General features: G+C 44.4%; 1 protein-coding gene across 7 annotated transcripts in view; it reads left to right on the forward strand.

Moving 5' to 3' along the window:
- The window catches only part of TOX2 (TOX high mobility group box family member 2), a 214633-nt gene that overhangs the window by 174749 nt on the left and 18230 nt on the right, over nt 1-21654 (forward strand). For 6 of the 7 annotated variants that reach the window (XM_068263540.1, XM_068263545.1, XM_068263542.1 and 3 more), the window contains 3 exons: nt 16386-16625; nt 20349-20576; nt 21479-21559. In XM_068263540.1, the coding sequence (XP_068119641.1) occupies nt 16386-16625; nt 20349-20576; nt 21479-21559 (549 nt within the window). The remainder of the gene's footprint in view (nt 1-16385; nt 16626-20348; nt 20577-21478; nt 21560-21654) is intronic. The other variant, XM_068263546.1, reaches the window with a different exon arrangement.

A 21654-nucleotide genomic window follows, 5' to 3' on the forward strand; every position in this document is an offset into this window, starting at 1 on the left:
CATTTGAGAGGGAGATTTAAAAAACAAACAAATAAAATAAACTAGTAACAGCATCCGATAGCTGCTTCATAAGCAACTCCACCCAAAATGTGACTTTCTAGGTGCAACATGGTTGAATTAAGACTAAATTCTCTGTGACTTTACTGCTGCCTTGAGGACCGCAGTGTTAAACCCCCTTAAAGATCAGGCCATTTTTCATTAAATTGGCCACTGTGGCTTTAAGGGCAAGCTGCAGGGCCACTCCACACAGCACACAAGTAATTCCCCCCCCTTTTCTCCCCACCAACAGAGCTCTCTGTTAGTGGGGTCTGATCACGCCACGCCGCGCCCCCCCCCCATTTGTTTGTTTGTATGTTTTTTCAATAAAAAATAAGTGTTTTTTAAACTACTGTAACCCCCACTCGCCCTGCCAGCCAATCCCGGTGATCAGCTGTCATAGGCTTCAGCCTATGACAGCCGATCACCTCTGTGCCTCAGGAGGGGACAGCCGTGTCACACGGCTGTCCTCAGTACAGCGCTGCTGCAGATCGCAGCACTGTACGTGTAATTAGCCTCCCAAGTCTTTGTACTGGTTGAACTCGATGGACGTATGTCTTTTTTCAACCATAATAACTATGTAACTATGAGTGGCGAGCAGCAGGAGATGCGCGCGCACCCTGCGTACAATCTCCTGCAAAACACTGATCGGCGTTAGGTGGTCCTGGGGCTGCCTCTCGGTGTGACATGGTCGGCTAGTAGTTAAAGAGAGTCTGAAGCCTTTTAAAAATCCTTTTTATTAGCCATTTATGTAAAGCAGTATCAGCCTAGCTAAAACGCATTCCCGCAACAGAACAAGGTAATTAAACCCCCCAAATACTGGGGCAAAATTCCACGACTTTCCAGCTCGTGGATTTTGCTGCCCGGGGGAGGCAGACCTTAGCGCTGTAGCTCTGCCTCCAGTTGCCTCAATCTTCGCGTGGCCCCTCTCACTGAAAGAAGATTGGGATTGACACGAGTAGAGGCAGAGCTACAGCACAGAGCTCTGCCTCTACCAGGAAGCGATTCCCGCATTTTGCCCTGGGGATTTGGGGGGTTTAATTACCTCCTTCAGCCGCGGGAATGCTGCGTTTTAGATAAGCTGATACTGCTTTACATAAATGTCTAATAAAGAGAGGATTTTTAAAAGGCTTCAGACTCTCTTTAAAGGGACTCCGAGCAGTGCAGAAACTATGGAAAGATGCATACTATTTTGAAGCTCTCTATATTACACAGGGCGACTTTTTCCAGCTGCCGAATTTGGGGGAAAAGTCGTCCTGTGTAACACAAGTAACTATGGAAAGATGCATACCATTTTTAAGCTCTCTTTCTCCTCTTTCCAACGACACATAAACCACCGCCCTACGCCTTTTAGTTTTCGTTATTTTCATGGTCGAAGTCGCAGCAGCCACGATTTCGATCGCGATAATAGCAAAAACTAAAAGGCGTAGGGCGGCAGTTTATATATCGTTGGAAAGAGGAGAAAGAGAGCTTCAAAATGGTCTGCATCCATAGTTTCTGCATTCCTCGGAGTCCCTTTAAAGGGAACCCAAGGTGAGAGGGATATGGAAGCTGACATGTTTCATTTTAAACAATGCACATTGCCTGGCAATCCTGCTGATCCTCTGCCTCTAATACTTTAAGCCATAGACCCTGAACAAGCATGCAGCAGATCAGACGTCTATGACAAATCTGACAAGATTAGCTGCATGCTTGTATTAGGTGTGTGATTTAGCCCTACTGACCAGAAAGATCAGCAGGACAGACAGGCAACTAGTATTGTTTAAAAATAAATAAATATGGCAGCCTCCATAGGTCTCACGCCTCAGGTTGCTTTTAAATACACAATAATGATAATCTGGCAGATTTTATCACTTTAGTCAAATCTCCCAGCAGAGGCATAACTACATATCAGTGTTCAAACCCTGTCCCTTGCCAACCCCTTATGACCCTCAAAGTCTGGGGGACCATCTTGTAAAGGTCATAAAACAAGTGTGGACATCGTACTCCTCACACCCATAACAAGTGTAGCCACAAAAACACCCGACCTGAAGGATGGACCCCAATATCAGAGGGAGTGAAGTAGTAAATAGTGGTTGGGGCCCCCCTGCTGTAACAGGGTCTGCTCCCCAGTAGTTACGCCCCTGTCTGCCAGCAATCTACTGCTCCAGCATATATGATCAGCTGACTCCTTCCATTTACAGCAGGTCCCCTCCTCGATGTGCAGCCTTTAATCCCATGTACAGCAGCACTCACCTTCCAGCCCCACCCACCTCTTACAAATACAGCAACACACAGTGAGTGACGGCCCTCATCCGTAGCTAGGGCTTTCAGCAGCCCCCCTGCCCCCCCAAAAAATAAAAAATGATGTGACCACGCATCAGAATATGGTCACGGGTGGAGTTAGGAGTAAAATGTACAAATGCTGTCTCTCCAGCCCCCCCCCCCCCTCCATTTAGATAGCCAAATGTGCCCCCTTCCCCATTCAGATAGCCAGTGTGCCCCCCTATAGATGCCAGATGTGCCTCCCTTCCCCCGTTTAGATAGCCAGATAAGCCCCCTCTACATAGCCAGATGGAACAGCTGAAGACTCACTGGCTCCAATGTTCCAGTGACGCCATCATCTCTCCTCTGCAGCGTGCACAGCATCCTCTCCTTGGTAACAGAAGAGAGATGATGTCATCTCCGGAACGTCAGAGCCGGTGTGTCTTCTAGTGCTATTAATGCTTACTCACTGCACTGCAGAGGGAGGGAGAGAAGCAGTGGCGCTTCAGGTGGCCAGCAAGCCGCCTCTCACACATGTGGGGGTGCGGCAGCCGCGCTAAGCGCCCTCACAGTGCTGCACCCGGGGATATATGTCCCATCCTTAGCTACGCCCCTGCCACTCTCCTATTCCACTTCCTGAAATCCTGACCCAGTGCTTTCTCATTCTATGAAAAGATAAGAGAAATTAATCGTTTTGCCCAGACTTCAGCTTGAAGAATAAGTTCTAGTAGTTTGCTAATGATGAGTCCACATCATTTGTCCATTACTCTCTTCCTTATTGACCAACCACGCTTGTGCCGTGATCTATAACTTACCGAGTTAGGGATGATTATATTAAACATTTCTCCATTACATAAATAACACAAGGCCTGGGTTTTTTAAAGGCAGTGTATAACCTTTAAAGCGCTATTATTTTTATTACCTATTATATAATTCCATTGCACTCACCGGGCTATTGATCCATTCTTGTACATGTTGTCCTCAGGAAGAATTGCAGCGCGCACACAAATTGCATTAACGTTAAGGGAAATGCCTCTGACAGAGCTCGCTCCGAACCCATGCCGACATCAACTGCTAGTGACATGTACAACCTCTGAGCATTCTATATGTGTGTGCTGATCACTGTGGCATGAACTGGACACAATACTACCACTCACAGAATCATTTTTAAAGTACCCCTTAACTGTTTTTTTTTTTGTAGCTAAACATAATTTTAATACTGTTTTAGTTGTGGTGCTGTGACGTATGTCAGGGCACCATCCTCCACCTCCAGCGCCCCCCCCCCCCCTTTGTTCAGCCATAATATTAGAATGAGCAGAACATCGATTATGGGTGGGGAGAAAGCGGCAGTTCTTCCTCCTCTGTGCTCGCCCTCAGTTCCGCCCCCAGGGCCAGTTCTAGACTTTTTGCTTGTGAGGATGCGCAACCCCCCCCCCCCCCCCAAACTAGAATGATCACACAACACCCGACTATTTACTCTGCTTCATTTAATGTTCTCACATGACATGCTGCTGCTCAACACAATAGCACACTGGCTGTCTGTGAAGTCTTTGACAAACAGACTACTCACCCTCAGCCACTCCATTCTTCCTTAGTCAGGACAGCAGTGCTGCCTCCTCCCTTCTGCTATGCAAGTCAAATGAGACACTGCTGCTCTCCTGCCTCCCCCCTCCTCACTCACTGTCAGACTCCTCACACAGCACAACAAGCTGCTTTTCCCCAATGATGACCTTTTCACCTCGCACTCCTTTCGCCTCCCACTCTGACTGCATGCTGTTCGTGTAAACACAGCACAAACATGCCGCCACTGTAATCTCTGCGCGTGATGCAAATGTTTCACCTTGCTTCATGAGAGAACCGGAGCTCGCTCCAAATCCATGGTGACATGACAACTGCTGTTACATGTAAAAACTCTATACATTTTATACATGTGTGCTGCTCACTGTGGCATCATGGAATAATTGTCAAAGTAACCCTGGCCGGGTTTTTTATATAAACATAATTTTAATACTGTTTTAGTTGTGGTGCTGTGACATATGCTGCTATTAGTTCTGTCACCCTGTTGGGGTTCAGATTAATGAAATGGATCCGATTTTTGGATCGACTCAGTCTAATTGGATTGGTTAGGAGATTTCTGCCCATTAGTGGTCCCAAACAATAATTTCCAATCGTTAATGCGAAGAATCGTTTGTAAAAGATCGTTCGGCAAATTGTATTGTTAATGGCTACCTTAATACTGAGCTGGTGCTTAATCTACACAAATGTATACTCCGTTTGATTAATTCCTGCATAAGCGTGGCTGAAACACGTGCCCCCCCCCCAAGTGTATAAGTGACACCCCATGCCCGTGCTCAGTGCAAAGGCTCACCTCTCCGCCAGGATGGCTCCATGCCACCTCCAGTGCTCAGCATCAGATTGCCTGTACCATGTGACTTGGCGCATAGTGATATCACAACATGTGCCAGCGTCACATGGAACAGACGCTCGCGTTGACATAGAACACCAGGAGCCGGCAAGAGACGTTAACACTGCGCACGTGTATGGGGGACACTGGCCAGGGGTCTGTCGGTCATTGCGATATTGCTTGCCTCTACTGTCGGGCACCCCGATCGAGTACTTGCGACCAAGGTTTTGCCAGCATGCCCAAATAATCCTTTTGACCGATTTTGGCCCACAACAGATCGAAAGATCAGGCAGCAATTTCGAGTAATGTATGGGCACCTTATTAATATTATTTACTATTTACATAGCGCTGACATCTTCCACAGCACTGTACAGAGTATATTGTCTTGTCACTTAAAGAGGAATGCCAGTGAAAATTATGTATGAAAACGTGCTTCATTTTTACAATAATTATGTATAAATGATTTAGTCAGTATTTGCCCATTGTAAAATCTTTCCTCTCCCTGATTTACATTCTAACATTTATCACATGGTGACATTTTTACTGCTGGCAGGTGATGTCACAGGAAGGAGATGCTGCTTGCTTTTTTTTGGCAATTGGACCTAGCTGTAAACAGCTGTTATTTCCCACAATGCAATGAGGTTCACAGACCGGAAACTCACTGTGGGAGGGGTTTCACCACAATGCCAGCCATACAGAGCCCCCTGATGATCAGTTTGTGAAAACGAAAAGATTTCTCATGGGAAAGGGGGAGTATCAGCTACTGAATGGGATGAAGTTCAATTCTTGGTCACAGTTTTTCTTTAACTGTCCCTCAGAGGGGCACACAATCTAATCACCACCATAGTCACATGTCTATGTATGTATCATGTAGTGTATGTATCATAGTCTAGGGCCAATTTAGGAGGAAACCAATTAACATATCTGTACGTTTTTGTGATGTGGGGGGAAACCGGAGTGCCCAGAGAAAACCCACCCAGACACGGGGAGAACATGCAAACCCCATGCAGCAGAAAATATCTGTGCCATTAAGCAATTATTCTCTCTAAATTGCAGCATACATATTTTATTTTTTGTATTTATAAAGCGCCAACATATTACGCAGCGCTGGACATTAGTTTAGGTTACATACAATATTTAGGGGTGACATACAGCAATATGACAATACAGGAATACAAGAAAAAACAGATCACGCAGCACAGTATGAGTACAAGGTAATGCTTAGTCAGTCACTGGATGGAGCATGGAGATTAGGCAAGTTAGGTTCACTCAGATGCATAGGAAGGGTGCACAGTAATGGAGGTGTAGGATCAGGTAGGGCACGCAAGGCAGAGTACACTGCCCAAAGGCTTACAATCTAGAGGGAGAAGTAAGGACACGAAAGGTAGGGGACCATAGTTCAGCTGCGGGTTTAGAGCACTTGTGAGGGGTGGTAGGCCAGAGTAAAAAGGTGAGTTTTGAGGGCCTTCTTGAAGATGTTGAAGGAGGGTATATAATATATATTAGTATTATCCCGGCTTTGGTGCTTGCATAACAAAACTTAGCAACGCAGTCGCAAAGTCATTTATGACAGGCATGTTTGGTCGAGCTGTGTACAAAAGGTGTTAATACCACAAAGAATTTCTGTTGGAACGGCTGACCGCATGGTGTCCTTCCTACTTTCGTGGTTCAGATGTCTAAATGTTCTGCATCTCAAAACAAGTCCATGGAGAGGGGCAGCTCTGTTTGGAGATTTCTGCTATCGATAACAAAACAGCGCATCCTCAGTGGCTTAAAGTGAAATCCACTTTTATTCCAAAGAAACAACCATTTACTGTAAATGTAACGGTGCTACAGTTTTTTTTATTGCAGTTCACGGTTGCTAAAAATCATCTTTGTAGCGTCAGCTATAACTTGCCAAAACGAATACCAGCTGTGAACGTTTAAACTGCGACCGCACCAATTCATAATCAAACTGAAACGTAAAGGCTAGGTTCACAGTGGTCTGTTACACATGCGCTACAATGAGTGTGAACTGCAATGGAGACTGGACATAGATATTACCGTAATTCTAACCCTGCATCCAGCAAGTTAGAATAACGCAATCAGTTACAGTGCAGTACTGTGAACAGGACCATAGAATTATATGGGCAGTGAGTTGGCATGCAGAATTATTCTACAACTTAGCACTATGAAGAGAGCCTAACACGAACTGACATGGAACATGAGATAAACATAGATACATTATAGGCCTCAATTCACTAAGCTTAACTCCTGTCTTTAATAACTCTTCTGAGCTGTTTTACAGTTATCACCATGGTGATATAATTGTGATAACTGTAAAACAGCTCAGAAGAGTTATTAAAAACAGGAGTTAAGCTTAGTGAATTGAGGCCTATAGTGTACTAGTCCTCCTACTACGACATTGTCTGAGGGAGGTATCATACTTGTGTCTTTGGAAACCAGAGATGATTCCCAGCAAGTGTTTTCCACAATCTCATTTTGTGTGCAGTTTAACACATGCATATTTTTTTTTTTTTTATAGTAGCCAGTGATTTCAATCCATGCGTTGAATGGAAAAGTAGTGAAGGTTGTATCTTTTTTTGAATGCAGATGCCTCCTGAAAACATATAGAATATCATTACATGCATTTTCGCATTGTGGCAAAACACTGACGAACTGCACAAGTGTGATCCCCCTGAGATTTTTCTTTATAGCAAGAGTTTATAACCCAGCACTTTTATTAATGCAAATGAGGCAGCTGAAACGGTCAAAATCAGCTCAGGCTCTCCTGAAAAATAAACAAAAGTCAAAACACTTCTGTTTGGCTGAGGAAACACTGCTATTAACAAGACAAGTTCAAAAGTCTTTTTTTTTCAGTCTTACAGCCGAATGAAGCAGATTATACGTCACACTGACATGGCTGCTGTTCATTATTCAGTTTTGTGAATTCAGCCCTTAAACTAAAAATAAGAATGTGAGACTCCTACAAAGTTCTATATACTATTAGTACTACACATAAAATCACAGCATCAAGGAATATGCTGAAGCCATATAAATCTTGTAAAAATGGTAATCACAGTGCCCCTTTACGACTATTGTGATTCAGTTTTTCTCCAAACCCAAATTCAATGCATGCAGCATTTTTCCTGCGTCTGTGCAGATGTTACACAACTAACTTAGCCTTTCTCTCGCTGTGGCACAGCTCGTACTTTGGGGTTTTATACCCAAGCGAATGAGATGCTTATAATTTAAGGTTGATGCAAATTTTATGCAAATCTATAAAAAAAGAACCAATCCAATGCAGCGTTGAGAGTAGTAATTGTACAGACAAATGAATGGATAGGAAAAAAAAATCACTTTTATTGGTTTTGCAGTGAGAGAAAATCTACTATAGTATCGTTAAAACACCTGCCGAAATGCCAAGCCATTGTAGACACAAAACAAGCCATCAAATGCTTTCACTTTCCAGCTCTTTATACTGCGGGCAAATCAGAATTTGAATATAGTTTGGATATGATTCATCCCTCTGGGCCTTTTCATTCTACTTTTCTGTAACTATATAATCTCAGAAAACTGCACACAGGGAGGTCCCTCCCTTACGGGTACCAAACATAAAAGGACATTTGGCACTGCTCTAGTGCCTGAGCAAAGAGGTCTTTGTGTTTCAGATATGCTGGTCATACTATTACATGCCTTTCACTGTGGCAGTTTGAAATTTGGCTTGCTTCTGTTTGCTGATCATCTACAACCTGCCCAAACCTTCAGGCCGGTTTCACACTGCTAACCGGCGTTAGCGTTGCAGTCCTGGGGCTGCACCGCCAAAATCAGGCCTTCGGGGATTACTGCTTTAGTATGCGGTAATTCCCGTCTGGCAGCCAGCCAAGCATCACGTGTGAGGAAGCGTATTGCTACAAATACACTTCTGCACATGTGCGACACATAAAACTTGCAGTGAGTTTTCACACACACACGCCACCACAGACTTACATGACTCCCGGTCCACCACACGTCACCACAGGTTGCCACAGAAAGGCGCAGTAAAGTAGATTTGTCCGAGCGTCGAAGACACGGCAAAAGCGTCACTTCTGTCGCATTGCGCCGTACCGCATTGCAAAGACTTTCATTGCCCTGCGATACGGTGTGGTAAAATACCGCACCTGCCCAGTGTGAAAGGCCCCTCAGAGATATTGCTTCTGTTTGTCTACTGCCTGCCCTGACCTGTGACTTCCCCGACTATGATCCTGCATAATGATTCCATGACAGGGTTGGATTTACAACTCAGAGGCCTGTAGGCACCGCCCCTGAACACAGGCCACACCCCCAAGTAAATGTCACTAACTCTCCTAAGAATCTTACACTCTATTCAATATCTCATATCATCCTTAGTGACCTAACACAAGGATTAGGGTGTAAGTGCCTAAGGTCAGTGATATGAGGCAGGGATTAGACCAGCGCTGGGCAAACTACGGCCTGCGCTTCGGATTAGGCACGTGTATGCTATATACACATCGGCGGGACTGTATTAAACGCTGGCTGTCAGTAATACGCTGGCACGTCCTGACGGCGAGTCATGTGATGCCCTGTTGTCATGGAGACTATACTGGAACCGAATCTGGTGAGTTCCCCGCTTGCCTGCCGACCGCAAATCTGCAGGAAGGGAGGGGGAAGAAGAGGAGAAACTTAAAAAATGATAACATTTGCCCAGCCATGGATTAGACTATAAGCTCTTGAGGTCAGTAATCTGAAGAGGAGGGGACGCCTTTCCCACATAAGGCGCCTATAGGCACGTGCCTATAGTGCCTTGTGGAACATCTGTCCCTGTTTCATAATATGCTATTTACTGTTACACATGGAAAAGCTCATGTCATCTCACAGCAGGAGGGGGGGGGGGGTGTTAGCCTGTCCCAACTGGGGACATGTCCTTACACTGCACCTCAATGTCTCAGGTTGAGATCCAGAAGATCGATGGATACAACTGTGTCCACAATCTCGCAGATAAAATCACTACAGGTACTCTTTATCCCCATATGGCCAACGCCAGCAGGTCTTAGTTTCCATTACGATAAAGCAATCATTTTCCGTCTTACAAATCAGGCGGTATCATGAATAGAACAACCTCCTCTGTGACTCCCAGTCTTGTCCTCGCTGCTCCCCCGATATTCCCGCTCCTAATAAGCTGTTCAGCGCCAGCAAAGGCGCTTCTGTTATTTTAACGGATAAATTAGTTTGACTCTTAACTCAATAATTAAAACTGTTATGGCTTCAAGCCTGCAGAGATAATGTACTATTATTATGGTCGTTTGTTTCAATTAAATGCTTGCTGGTTTAACAATAGCAGCTGGGCACCTGTGTGTAAGCAGCCATTACTCTGCACACGGAGACAGCTTCATCTTTACGTACGGGAAATCTATGTGAAAGGTAATGTTTTATAGGATGGGTTTCTTTTAATAGAAGGTGTTGAGATTCAAGTAGTCAAGATAAAAAGAGTATAATTTTAAATTTGTCAGCTGCGCAGAAGCCTTCCTCTACCTCAGGCAGCACCTCTGTTTCACCCCAGGCAAAGCATTGACTTGATATTTTACCTACAGCACAGCTTGCAGGTGGAACCTAGAACTGCAGCTTGACTAAGATGATAAATTGTCGGTCTGCTATGAATAATTATCCACAGTGGGTTGTATGTTCGAAAACATGGGCGTAACTAAAGGGGAGCAGCACCTGCTATCCCAGGGGGGCCCAGAGCTGTGGAGGTCCCCCAACTACTAACCTTCCCTTCCTCCGATACAGAGGATCCATCCTTCAGATCAAGTGTTTTTGTGGCTACACTTGTTATGGGTGTGAAGATGGATGATGGTCACACTTGTTTTATGACCCTTGTGAGATGGGCTCCAAGGGCGTGAAGTTTGCCAAGGGAAAGCAAGGGAAGGGGTGTGAACATTGGGTGGGCATAAAAGTTTTGATGGGGGGGGGGGAGGGGCATGAATTGTGGTTTACGTCACTGTCCGAAACTTGTACACCCCATAATTGTTTCTGAGCTCCCTCATTTGTATAGGAACCACCTTCTGTGCATGGTATGTTCTGTTCTTATTGCCTCTTTTTCATGGCCAGGTGCATGTTATTACGTAATAATTAGGGATGATCAATGAGATGCAAATTGCGCCAAAATTATGCACACTTTTATGCAAATGTATGCAACCAATCAAATTTAAACCCAGGTTTAAATGGATTGGTCCATTTTCAAGCTGCATACATTTGCATATAAATTTGCATCAACTCGGAACAATTTGCGTATCTGTGATCATCCCTAGTAATAATATGCCGAGGGTCACAGAGAAGATGCAGCCGGCGGGGATAAGGTTGGGAGCATGGAGCCACGGACGGACAGGTGAGACACCTGGGGCCCCGGGAAGAAAAAGTTAAGTTGGGGTTGGACCTGAAGAGGCACGGCAGTCAGCTCAGGGGTCCTGGAAGGGGGAGGGGATTTGGCATCAATAAAGGGGCTCCTAAGTCTGCTCTAGGAAAGGGGGAAGATATCCAGGGCTGGGGGAGATCTGTTGGGAGTGGGCAGGTCTATCATGAGGACCCCATTGTAGCTAGAACCGCCCCTGAAAATATACTGTAAGCAGCATTCGTGGGTGGGACCAACTTCCTCGGGTATACCGGTATATCGTTTCTAGAAATAAATGTTTATAAATCTGCTTGTAGTAGGCAATGTGGATTCCCTCTTCTCTATGCTATGCTATGCTGGAACCATGACAGGAAGTGGACAACACACACTTTCTGTTTGGCATTTTTTCGCTGCCGTGGCCCCCCCCCCCCCCCTCCCCTGCTAATGGAAGCCCTCTCTGATCTCCCTTCTTGGAGGTAAATTTGATGTGTGATATTTTTTTTTTCAGATATTAGCTTGTTATAAAAGCAGCTGACTGTATCCTGCACAGCCAGAAATACTGCGGGACCAGCCACTGCTAATGACACTAATCAGCTGGATTATTCATTCATACACTCCACTTCATGGCTCTTGTCTGACCGCTAATGAGCCATTAATTGATATAATTAAAGACGATGTGGCTCAAAAAGTCACATGCATTAAAAAAAACCCACCAAGCATTATTTGAATCAAAAATAGTCAAATACAGTAACTGGAAATATAGCTTAAAGAGGCTCTGAACAAAACCTGGGAAATAAAAGCAGAGAGAATGATGGCAATCTACAGAAATAGAGATTGCCTTTACTGATACAGGCATGTTGGAATTCTAACCAATTCCAGAGACTGAAGATGTGGAACTTATATTAATGAACTTCTTAGGTTTCCTATTGGTGAATCAGTGACGCTATTCATCAAATTAGAAGACCGGTAGAGAGGCTTGAAAAGACAAAGGGGAGGGACTTCCTCTTGACATTGGAAGACTTCCTTCTGACACTTCGGTGATACTTCTCCAGGGTGAAGCTCTGGGACAAAACCAAAATGTTTCCATTTAGCTGTCTAATAGTAACAATTAAATCAAGCTCTTAGACTTAGGTTTATACTATGTCCTCCATGGCAAGGGGTGCAGCTAAGCTCAGGGAATCCAAGTGGCCGCTTGGGGTCTTACTCACAGCAGAGTCCGCCCATAGTGCCAAGCTGCTGTCTGTGACTTGTGTGGCAGCCGCTGCCTCCCTATACTGGGGACAATGTAGAAAAAGATAGAGTGCTGGTGCAGGACTCATAGGCAGCATAAAGTATCGAAAGGAGGGGTCCGCACACAGTCTTAGTTTTTATTGCTCCATTACACACATGCAATGTTCATCTGACTGTTTTGTCTGACGATCGTTTTGGGGCCTTTCGGGGTCCCCTTTGTCAAGGTATAGGCAGACAAAACATGATACTGGGAACACACCTGAGCTAACTGTACTGCGGGGACACCTTTGCTACTTCTACTGGGGGGACACCTAAGCTACCTATGCTGCGGGGACACCTTTGCTACTTATACTGGGGGGACACCTAAGCTACCTATACTGCGGGGACACCTTTGCTACTTATACTGGGGGGACACCTAAGCTACCTATGCTGCGGGGACACCTTTGCTACTTATACTGGGGGGACACCTAAGCTACCTATACTGCGGGGACACCTTTGCTACTTATACTGGGGGGGACACCTGAGCTACCTATACTGTGTGGACACCTTGGCTACTTCTACTGGGGGGACACCTGAGCTACCTATACTGTGTGGACACCTTGGCTACCTATACTGGGGGGGGGGGGGATACCTGAGCTACCTATACAAGGTGGACATCTTTAGCTACCAATACTGGAGGCGGCTATTTTTACTGCAGGGACACCATGGCTACCTGTACTGGGGGTGGCTGCCTATACTGTGGGGAAGGGCACCTTTGGCTACCTATTATTATGTGAGAAGGGGCCTATGACAAGGAGTCGGGCATAAATGAAGTACCGCTTGGGTTCACAAAAACCTTAGCATCACTCCATGTCCATGGCAATGGTATTAATCACAGGGAAAAGAATATGAAAGCAATGTTTTTATCCATTTCAAGAGAGAAGTTTAAGTCAAATGATAATGTGATCTGATAATACTGATATGTCCCCTATTGATCTTTGATTATGAGTGTGTAGCTGAGAATCTAGCATACATACAAGTGTTCCCTGGCCTTGTATAATCTTTAAGCTACACAGACGAATGAGTACATTGTCCTCGATCTTATCTTGCCTGCCGGAAACCACTCTCTTGGGCGCCACCCCTTCAACTATAGCTATAGCTTTTACTGAGAAGTGTGTCTGTACAGCGCTCATGCATAACATTATCGCTCTAATGATCCAGTAATGATCGTTAAGGTTAACACCCACTGAGTGTGTGATTCATCCTTAACTTTTGACAGTGGGTCCGTCTTATGCTGGATACACACGGTGCGTTCGCGCACTCGATTTCCCGCTCGATTCCCGTCGATTCGTTTATTTCCAACATGTCCGATTTGCATTTCGATGGATCGTTAGGTCGATTTGGCATACTTTGCATGTGAATCTACCTAACGATCCATCGAGATCCAAATCGGACATGTTGCAAATAAACGAATCGACGGGAATCGATCGGGAAATCGAGTGCGCGAACGCACCGTGTGTATCCAACATTAAAGGTAACTTATCTTTATCTGTATTCCTATCTTTGCTTTTCTGTCAGACTCATTCACATAACATGAGTTAGACCAGGGTTTCTCAACATTTTATTGTTATGTACCCCTTTTAAAACCCTGTACTCACCAAGTACCCCCTAGCAGAGTAAACATTATCACAAGTACCCCTTGACAAATATATATTTAATCGTAGTACATGAGATTTGGTTCTAAACAATTTTCAAGCATTTACTATTGCTTTTAATTAGCTAAAATACTAATTAGGCATTGTTTAAATACGTTTTATCATTTTCTAAAACTCTAAATTTGTTATTCTTGGTTAAGTATATCAAGCCCGAGTACCCCCTGGAACCATCATAAGTACCCCCTGGGGTACGCGTACCACATGTTGAGAACCTAGGAGTTAGACAGCTGGCTACTTGGCAGAGGCTGAGAGATGGTAATATCTATGCAGTTCATTACTTTTAGGGCCCTTTTACACTTAATCAGTTGGTGTGCGTTAGTATGCGTTAGTGCGCGTTGGTACACGTTTTTTCCATAGCAGTGCATTGGGAAGAAGATTTCAGTTAAAACGCGTTAAGTGTAAAAGAGGCCATAGGAAAACATGGGCTCTACTTTGAAAATGATTTTTTTTTTTTCAGTTATAACTGAGAGCAACTGATTAAGTGTAAAAGGGCCCTAAGGCTGCATTTCCACTTGTGCGGTGCGGAATCGCCGGGAAATCACCGCAGACAAAAATCGCATGCGGTTGCGATTTTGCATGCGCTTTTTCCAACTATTTCGCATAGGGTAGTAGGTGGGCGATTTTAACCATGTCACTGCCTATGTAAATTAACATTACCTCCTATGTGAAATCGCATGCGAAATCGCGAGGAAAAAACGCATGCCAAAACCGCATGCGATTTCCCTATTAGATACATTGTATGCGATTCGCTTAGTGGTGTGCGGGGAACGAATTCTGACGGCTCTGCCGTGCAGATTTTCCCCGCACACAAAAACGCTCCGCACAACGCACAAGTGGAAACAGGCCCATCCACTTGTATTGGCTGTGCGAATCCGCATGCGGACAACGCATGCGGATTCGCAATAGTGGAAATGAGCCCTTAAAGCAGACAAACAAATAAAATGTACACGTTGCAAATGATATTCAGTCCAGTGATCCTTGTGGATTTCCCCTTTAAACTGATATAATACAAACCCCCCTATTCCTCACATTTCTGACTTATTTTAAGTTGTAAGTTGGTTTAAACTTTCGGTGGTGCTGTTAAAGGATACCCCACCCAAGGCAAAGCTACCTAACGTAAACACAGGAGGTATGTAATGCTGGATCCATACGCCTCTGTGCATTGTCCATTTCTCTCCTCGTTCCCCTGGCCCCTGTAATCACTCCATGAAAAATACTTTTGGTATTTGACAGGAAAAGGCAGGCTTGTAGTGAAGTTCTCTCCTATCACCATCCCAATCCCACCTCTTTCCCACCCCATTCACTTCCATTAACGACAGGGAAGAGGAAGGGAATGGGAGGATGATAGGAGGGATCATCACAGCAAGCCCACCTCTTCCTGTCTGAAAATTTGACTTTAGCCAAAAGTCACATTTTTTCAAAGAGTGATTATGTAGACTGGGGGGATGAGCAGAGGAATAGACAACACACAGAGGTAGGTGGATGCAGCATAAACATACCTCTATGCTTACCGTAGGTAGGGTAGGTAGTAGCTATAGGTCAGGTATCCTTTAATTTCATCTCCATTTTCGTGATCTCTCTTTACAACCTCCATGTTGGGAAAGCTGCCTTGTGCAGCTGTCAGCTTGGCTGAGATGGGTGTAATTATTTCAAATTGCTGCATACGCAAAGCCAGCATTCCCACAGATGCGAGGATCCGCCCACTTTTGGAATTCATGTGTCATTGCAATATCCCCAGTGATCCTGTAAGGGTGTGAGGGGAGCAATAACTTTAACTTCCTGCTTTGTGAATAATTATTGAGAAAATAGAACCAATTCTGCGTATCTTGAACACAGTCATGTACTGTTTTAATTGTTTCCAACAAGTTTCCTTAAAGAGAACCCGAGGCAGCATCACAAAAAAAACATACTACCTGCTCCATGCCGCCTTCCGGATGCCTCCGCGCCACTCCACCACGCTCTCCATGGCCCCGTTTGTCCTCTGCAGCATCTGATCACAGCATATGAATTCAAGATGGCTGCATCCCAGAAGTACTTCCTGGGTCACGGCTTAGCTAGTGATTGAAGGAGGCGGGGGAGCAATACAGGGGAGGCAAAGGGGAGCAGGATGATTGGTGGCTGGGAGGTAAACAGGAGGCTAGCGACAATCAGATTGTCGCTAGCCTGTCACTCATTTTGGGAGACGACAGCAGAGCCCAAGGAGGGGGGGGACTGGCAGCGGCACCAGAAGGACACAGAGGCATGTCACTTAGCAGAGAACATGCCTCTGTGTCCTATAATTATTATGTGATCCGCCTTGGGTACTCTTTAAAAAACAAAGTTATATCAGCTGTTGACTGAAGTTTAATAGCAGTTACGCTAGTTTATTCTGGCCTAGATTCTCACCCATTGTCATTCTTTGTGTCCACAGATACAGGAGCTGGTCCACTCAGAAGGATCCTCTTATGATCCCAACCATCAGGTTTCACTGCTAAACCGGTCTGGGATGCTCCCCAGTCACATGAATGCTCTCAGCCAATCGCAGCTCATCTCACAGATGGGAATGAGGAATGCAGTAACACATGGATCTCCCTCTCCACCTGGGAGTAAATCAGCCACTCCCTCACCTTCTAGCTCCACCCAGGAGGAGGACACAGACTCTCACTTTAAGGTACTCACACTAGTAGCCAAGTTGCTTGTTCATTGATTTGCGTTTTCGTTTTGATGGGTAGTGCTTTTTCTTCAATAACAAACAGGATCTCCTTTAAGAGAACAGGTCCAAATTGGGCTGGTACATAACGTATTCATTGTTAAAACAGAATCTTTTAACAATGGCCCTTGCTATGTCATGTTATAGTACTGGCATAAAAAGTCCTTAATGCTAGCTACAAACATATTACCATGGCTTTGATCATACCCCTTTCAAGCCATTGTGGGTGAAATTCTACATCTCTTTTAGTGACCCACTCCCCACAGTACTGAATAGGGTGTTTGGTGGACAACCAGGGTGACATTACGTGCCTGGAAGTCCAGTAAACAGGAAGCCATTGTCACGTGACTTGAGCTTTTCTGCAATGAAAAAGGTGTAATTGGGAATGGGATGGAGAGAGAGGGCTTCCTGCGCAGGTTTGATTAAATTTTTTGGAATTCCACTCTGAATTATTAGAATTTGACAGGCATAAGCCTCATACGCCAAGGGATCATTTCTCCGAGCGGGGATCAGGAGTCCGTCCTTTGGGTGACAGCACATAGCTACTAATGTACAGATAAGTCTGTTGCTATGGGGGGAGGGGGGGAGCGGCCGGATAAGTGGCGCACAACAGAGCAGTTTACAATAGGCGGTGTTAGCGAGGAGAACAATGAACCTTTTCCTAGCTCCAATGTTGGGGATCGCTAAAGATCTGGCATGCTGGATTTGTAGCAGACGCCGGGCGGCCGCTGCGCGCACGTTCTATTCACTCAAGATTCTTGCCTGAGGTGGTCTTTATCGTCCGCTATGGCTGAGTTCAATCTATTGTGTGTACATAGCTTTACTCAGGGAAGAGGATTTCTCTTCTCCTAGCACCTGAGTGTGCACAATAATATCAAATAACAGAGCTCTTTCATGGTTGATAGCAATGCACGGAGGGCGCCTCCGTGCATTGCTATTATCTAAAGTGTGATACCCTACTTGTTAGGGGAGTTGTCTCTATTTTTGTATAGGGCACTCTTTTTTCTTAAGGAGCAGCGACCTGAAAGGCCGAGTGGAGACGGTGCTTCTCCATATGTGCTGAAAGTGGTTGCCGTCAAAAGCAATCCACTTTTGTGAGTATAATAATCTTTATTGTCTTGTCCATATATCGAGACGTTATTACGCGATAGTGGGCTCCCGGTGTCCCTGTGTTTTTCGTCCCTTGTTTTATCCAGTCCATCTTTCATGGTTGGCCCTGAAAACCTCTACTAAGGACTGTTCTCTAATAATGTTATGGATAATTAGTGCCTTAGAGTGCTATTTATGTAAAAGCACAGCCACTCTGTAATAACTGTAAGGATTGCTCTAGCCTCATAAGTCGTATTTATTAATCAGGTTAGAAAGTCAGGGCAGGTTCAGGTAGGTAATTGTGACGCAGTGTTATTTATATGCATTGATCATTGGAGACTCACTATAACAATTCTTAGGTGATGGTGGTAAGAAGCAGGTTTTTTTTTACATTTATCCAGAATTGGCTTTTAGAACATTAAATATACATACATAGTAATAGATGGTGTGAATTTGCTCTGTGTGTGACTTTTTTACTTTTGGTCTGCAATCATGTTTGACATTGAAGGCTTTTTCATGTGGCCACAGGAAGGGTGTCTGTGCCTCTGAGTTCCTGATGGTACCAGAGAACCACTTGTTGGATCCCCAAGTTGTATTTTTCTTTCTTTTGCATAATCTTTAAGGTAGCACCCAAAACTTGTGTATTGTGGCGCCACTGCAGGAGTTTGGCGCTGTGTGGTACCGCTAGTAACATTATTGGTAAGTTACATTACCGGAATTGTACTATGCACTTACCCAGCACCTATTCTCACTTGAACTTAGTGGCTGGATCTGCCTCTGACACAGGAGACCTGGGTTCAAATCTCAGTTCTTCCTGTTCAGTAAGCCAGCCAGTGAGGAGACCTTGGGCAACATTCCCTAACACTGCTACTGCCTACTGAGCATGCCCCTGTGTCTTGTCTTGACCCCTCCCTTCCTAGTGCCTAAACCCAACCTATCCGCCTTATACCATTAACCCCCCTTTCAAGTGCCTAACCTCCCACCACCCTGGCATAAAAACGACCGATGCTGATCGTCTACCAAATAGTTGCTTGGCTCTTCCGTTCCTTCCCTACAGTATCCAATCAGCTTCTTCTGTAGCCATTTGGTTACTAGTAACGTATTGGGCACCTGACTTATCGCTTGGGGGTCCATCACCTGCTTCTCCACCCAAAGCTTATTTCCAGAAAGAACTGCAATAGACACAGAGAATAAATAGTGATTTTATATATTTATGTTGTACTGTAGGCTCATTTGATGTTCCCTTGAGGAAGGAGTTACATTGTGACTCTACCTTCTGACATTGTAAATCAGGACAGGGAGATGATAAATTCTGTAAATAGCATTTATTATCTTACTTGCTCCATTATGGCATTTGCGTCCCTTGGGGAATGATCAAATTATATGTAAGGATTGAGTGACATCCATTCAAATCATGAGTGGCAGCAAGAAGAGTATCTCTTCCTTAGGGGGAACAGGGAGCTTCTAGAGGAAAAATAGCAGAGCTGGCTCTATAGCTACGGACGATTTACAGAATAGGGGGCACTAAGGCCATTGAGGATTGACTAGAGATTCTGTGTAAGGATGTACTTACGATTATGCTGTTGGTGCACAGCTAGCTCAGTGTCTACAGAAGGTTAACATAAGTCAGATTATAGGGTTGATTTACGAGTACTGAAGGTACAAAGAGTTGGAGAGTGATAAAGGAGGTGCGGAAGGGAATCCCAGAGAATGGGCGACTCCCATGAGAAGTCATAGACCCTTCTACAAGGCGGACTTACACGATTAAAAAAAAAAACAAAAAACATCTGATCCAGATCACACTCTGCAACACAATGTTCCACTTTCTGCTGCTCCTATTTTTTTTACTTTGAAAATATCTTGAGAAAAACAAAATGGCTGTAAACCAGGAAATACAAACCAAAAAACATCTGATCCAGATCGCACTCTGCAACACAATGTTCCACTTTCTGCTGCTGTCTGCTGCTCCTATTTTTTTTACTTTGAAAATATCTTGAGAAAAACAAAATGGCTGCAAACCAGGAAGTACTTCCTGGTTCACAGCACACTCACAAGCACCACACACAAGAGCACCTAAGCTCCAGGACTGCTCAGTAGGTGGGGAAGGGCCATTCCAGAGGCTGGAATGACCGTGTTGAGGGAATATAATTCCAGCTAAGGACGCCGCTTCCTGTTATGCCAATCCGACTAGCAGCTTGTCTGTATTTTTGGGAAGTCCAAATGGCTACCTAGGGGGACACAGAGTGGTGCAGATGGGACACAAAGGTAAGCAATTATTGAGGGGGCATACTGCTGTCTCCTGTTTAGAAGAAGAAATCTACCTCGGGTACACTTTAAAGGTATTTTATTGGTAAGGTTTAAAAATATATTTTTGATTAAAGACTCAGAAGATATGTTAATAGGATAGTGCCCATGTGATGAGCATAGGTTGCAACTGAGAGGTTATCTACAAATGAATGAGGAAAATGTACGGAGGAGATAAATGATAGAGTAGGCTAGAATAAGATGTTTGTAAAGCATCGTCAGTGTAATTGACAGGCAGTAAATAGTAATATTAGTCCTCCTAAATGGAAGGTTTTTTGCTCTCTTTTATAGGGTGTTGGGGAGAAAAGACCTTCAACCGATCTTGGGAAGAAACCCAAGAACCAGAAGAAGAAGAAGAAAAAGGACCCCAATGAGCCCCAAAAACCCGTATCTGCGTATGCCCTGTTTTTTAGGGATACTCAAGCAGCCATCAAGGGACAGAATCCCAATGCCACATTTGGTGATGTGTCCAAAATTGTAGCATCGATGTGGGACAGCCTTGGTGAAGAACAAAAGCAGGTATGATTTTTTTTTATATACCGTATATATTTTTTCCAACTAGGCATCAACATTACCGTGGCACTCTCTTCAGTCTACTGTTATCATTAGCGCATGATATGGCAAGGTTCTAATTATGTGAGTGAGACTGAGAGATGGTCAATAAAATGGTAATTATCCTAAATTGGAAAAAATTCCAACAAAATAACAGATTTAGTTTACCAATCCCATCCTGTTTTAAGCATTCACTGTCAGATTTAGCAAAGTCCACCTCAAAACCTTTGGAGACAGAGCCTTCTGTCATGCTGCCCTTATACGTTGGAACTCCCTGCCACACCCAATCAAGACATCTCCATCCCTGGAAGCATTTAAAGGGGAACTGAAGAGAGAGGTATATGGAGGCTGCCATATTTATTTCCTTTTAAGCAATACCAGTTGCCTGGCAGCCCTGCTGATCCTCTGCCTCTAATACTATTAGCCATAGCCCCTGAACAAGCATGCAGCAGATCAGGTGTTTTAGACTTTAAAGTCAGATCTGACAAGACTAGCTGCATGCTTGTTTCTGGTGTTATTCAGATGCTACTGCAGAGAAATAGACCAGCAGGGCTGCCAGGCAACTGGTATTGATTAAAAGGAAATAAATATGGCAGCCTCCGTATACCTCTTACTTCAGTTCCCCTTTAAGTCTAAGCTGAAAAGCCACCTGTTTAGTCTAGCATTTATGAACACCTGACTATTTCCTCTGTAACACAGTCTAGCCTACAACCCTGTATTGAGCTGAGGCATATCTATGCGCTTTGAGTTCTATATGAAAAAAGCACTACAATTGTTATTGTTATTGTATTATTGTATAATATAGCTTAAAAAAGAATGAGGCAAGGCGTGCATACTTGATTTCTAATGACCATTTGTGTTTATTTCAGGCGTACAAGAGGAAGACCGAGGCAGCAAAGAAGGAGTATTTAAAGGCCCTTGCGGCTTACAGAGCCAGTCTGGTTTCCAAGGTAATTGTCTGAAAGAACATTATTCAGCTTGAGATCTAATTATGAGATATTAATGGTTGCCCTTTGAGGTCACCCTTTATAATAACAAGCACATT

This window comes from Hyperolius riggenbachi, chromosome 12 (assembly GCF_040937935.1).
Source record: "Hyperolius riggenbachi isolate aHypRig1 chromosome 12, aHypRig1.pri, whole genome shotgun sequence".
Taxonomy (NCBI): Eukaryota; Metazoa; Chordata; class Amphibia; order Anura; family Hyperoliidae; genus Hyperolius; species Hyperolius riggenbachi.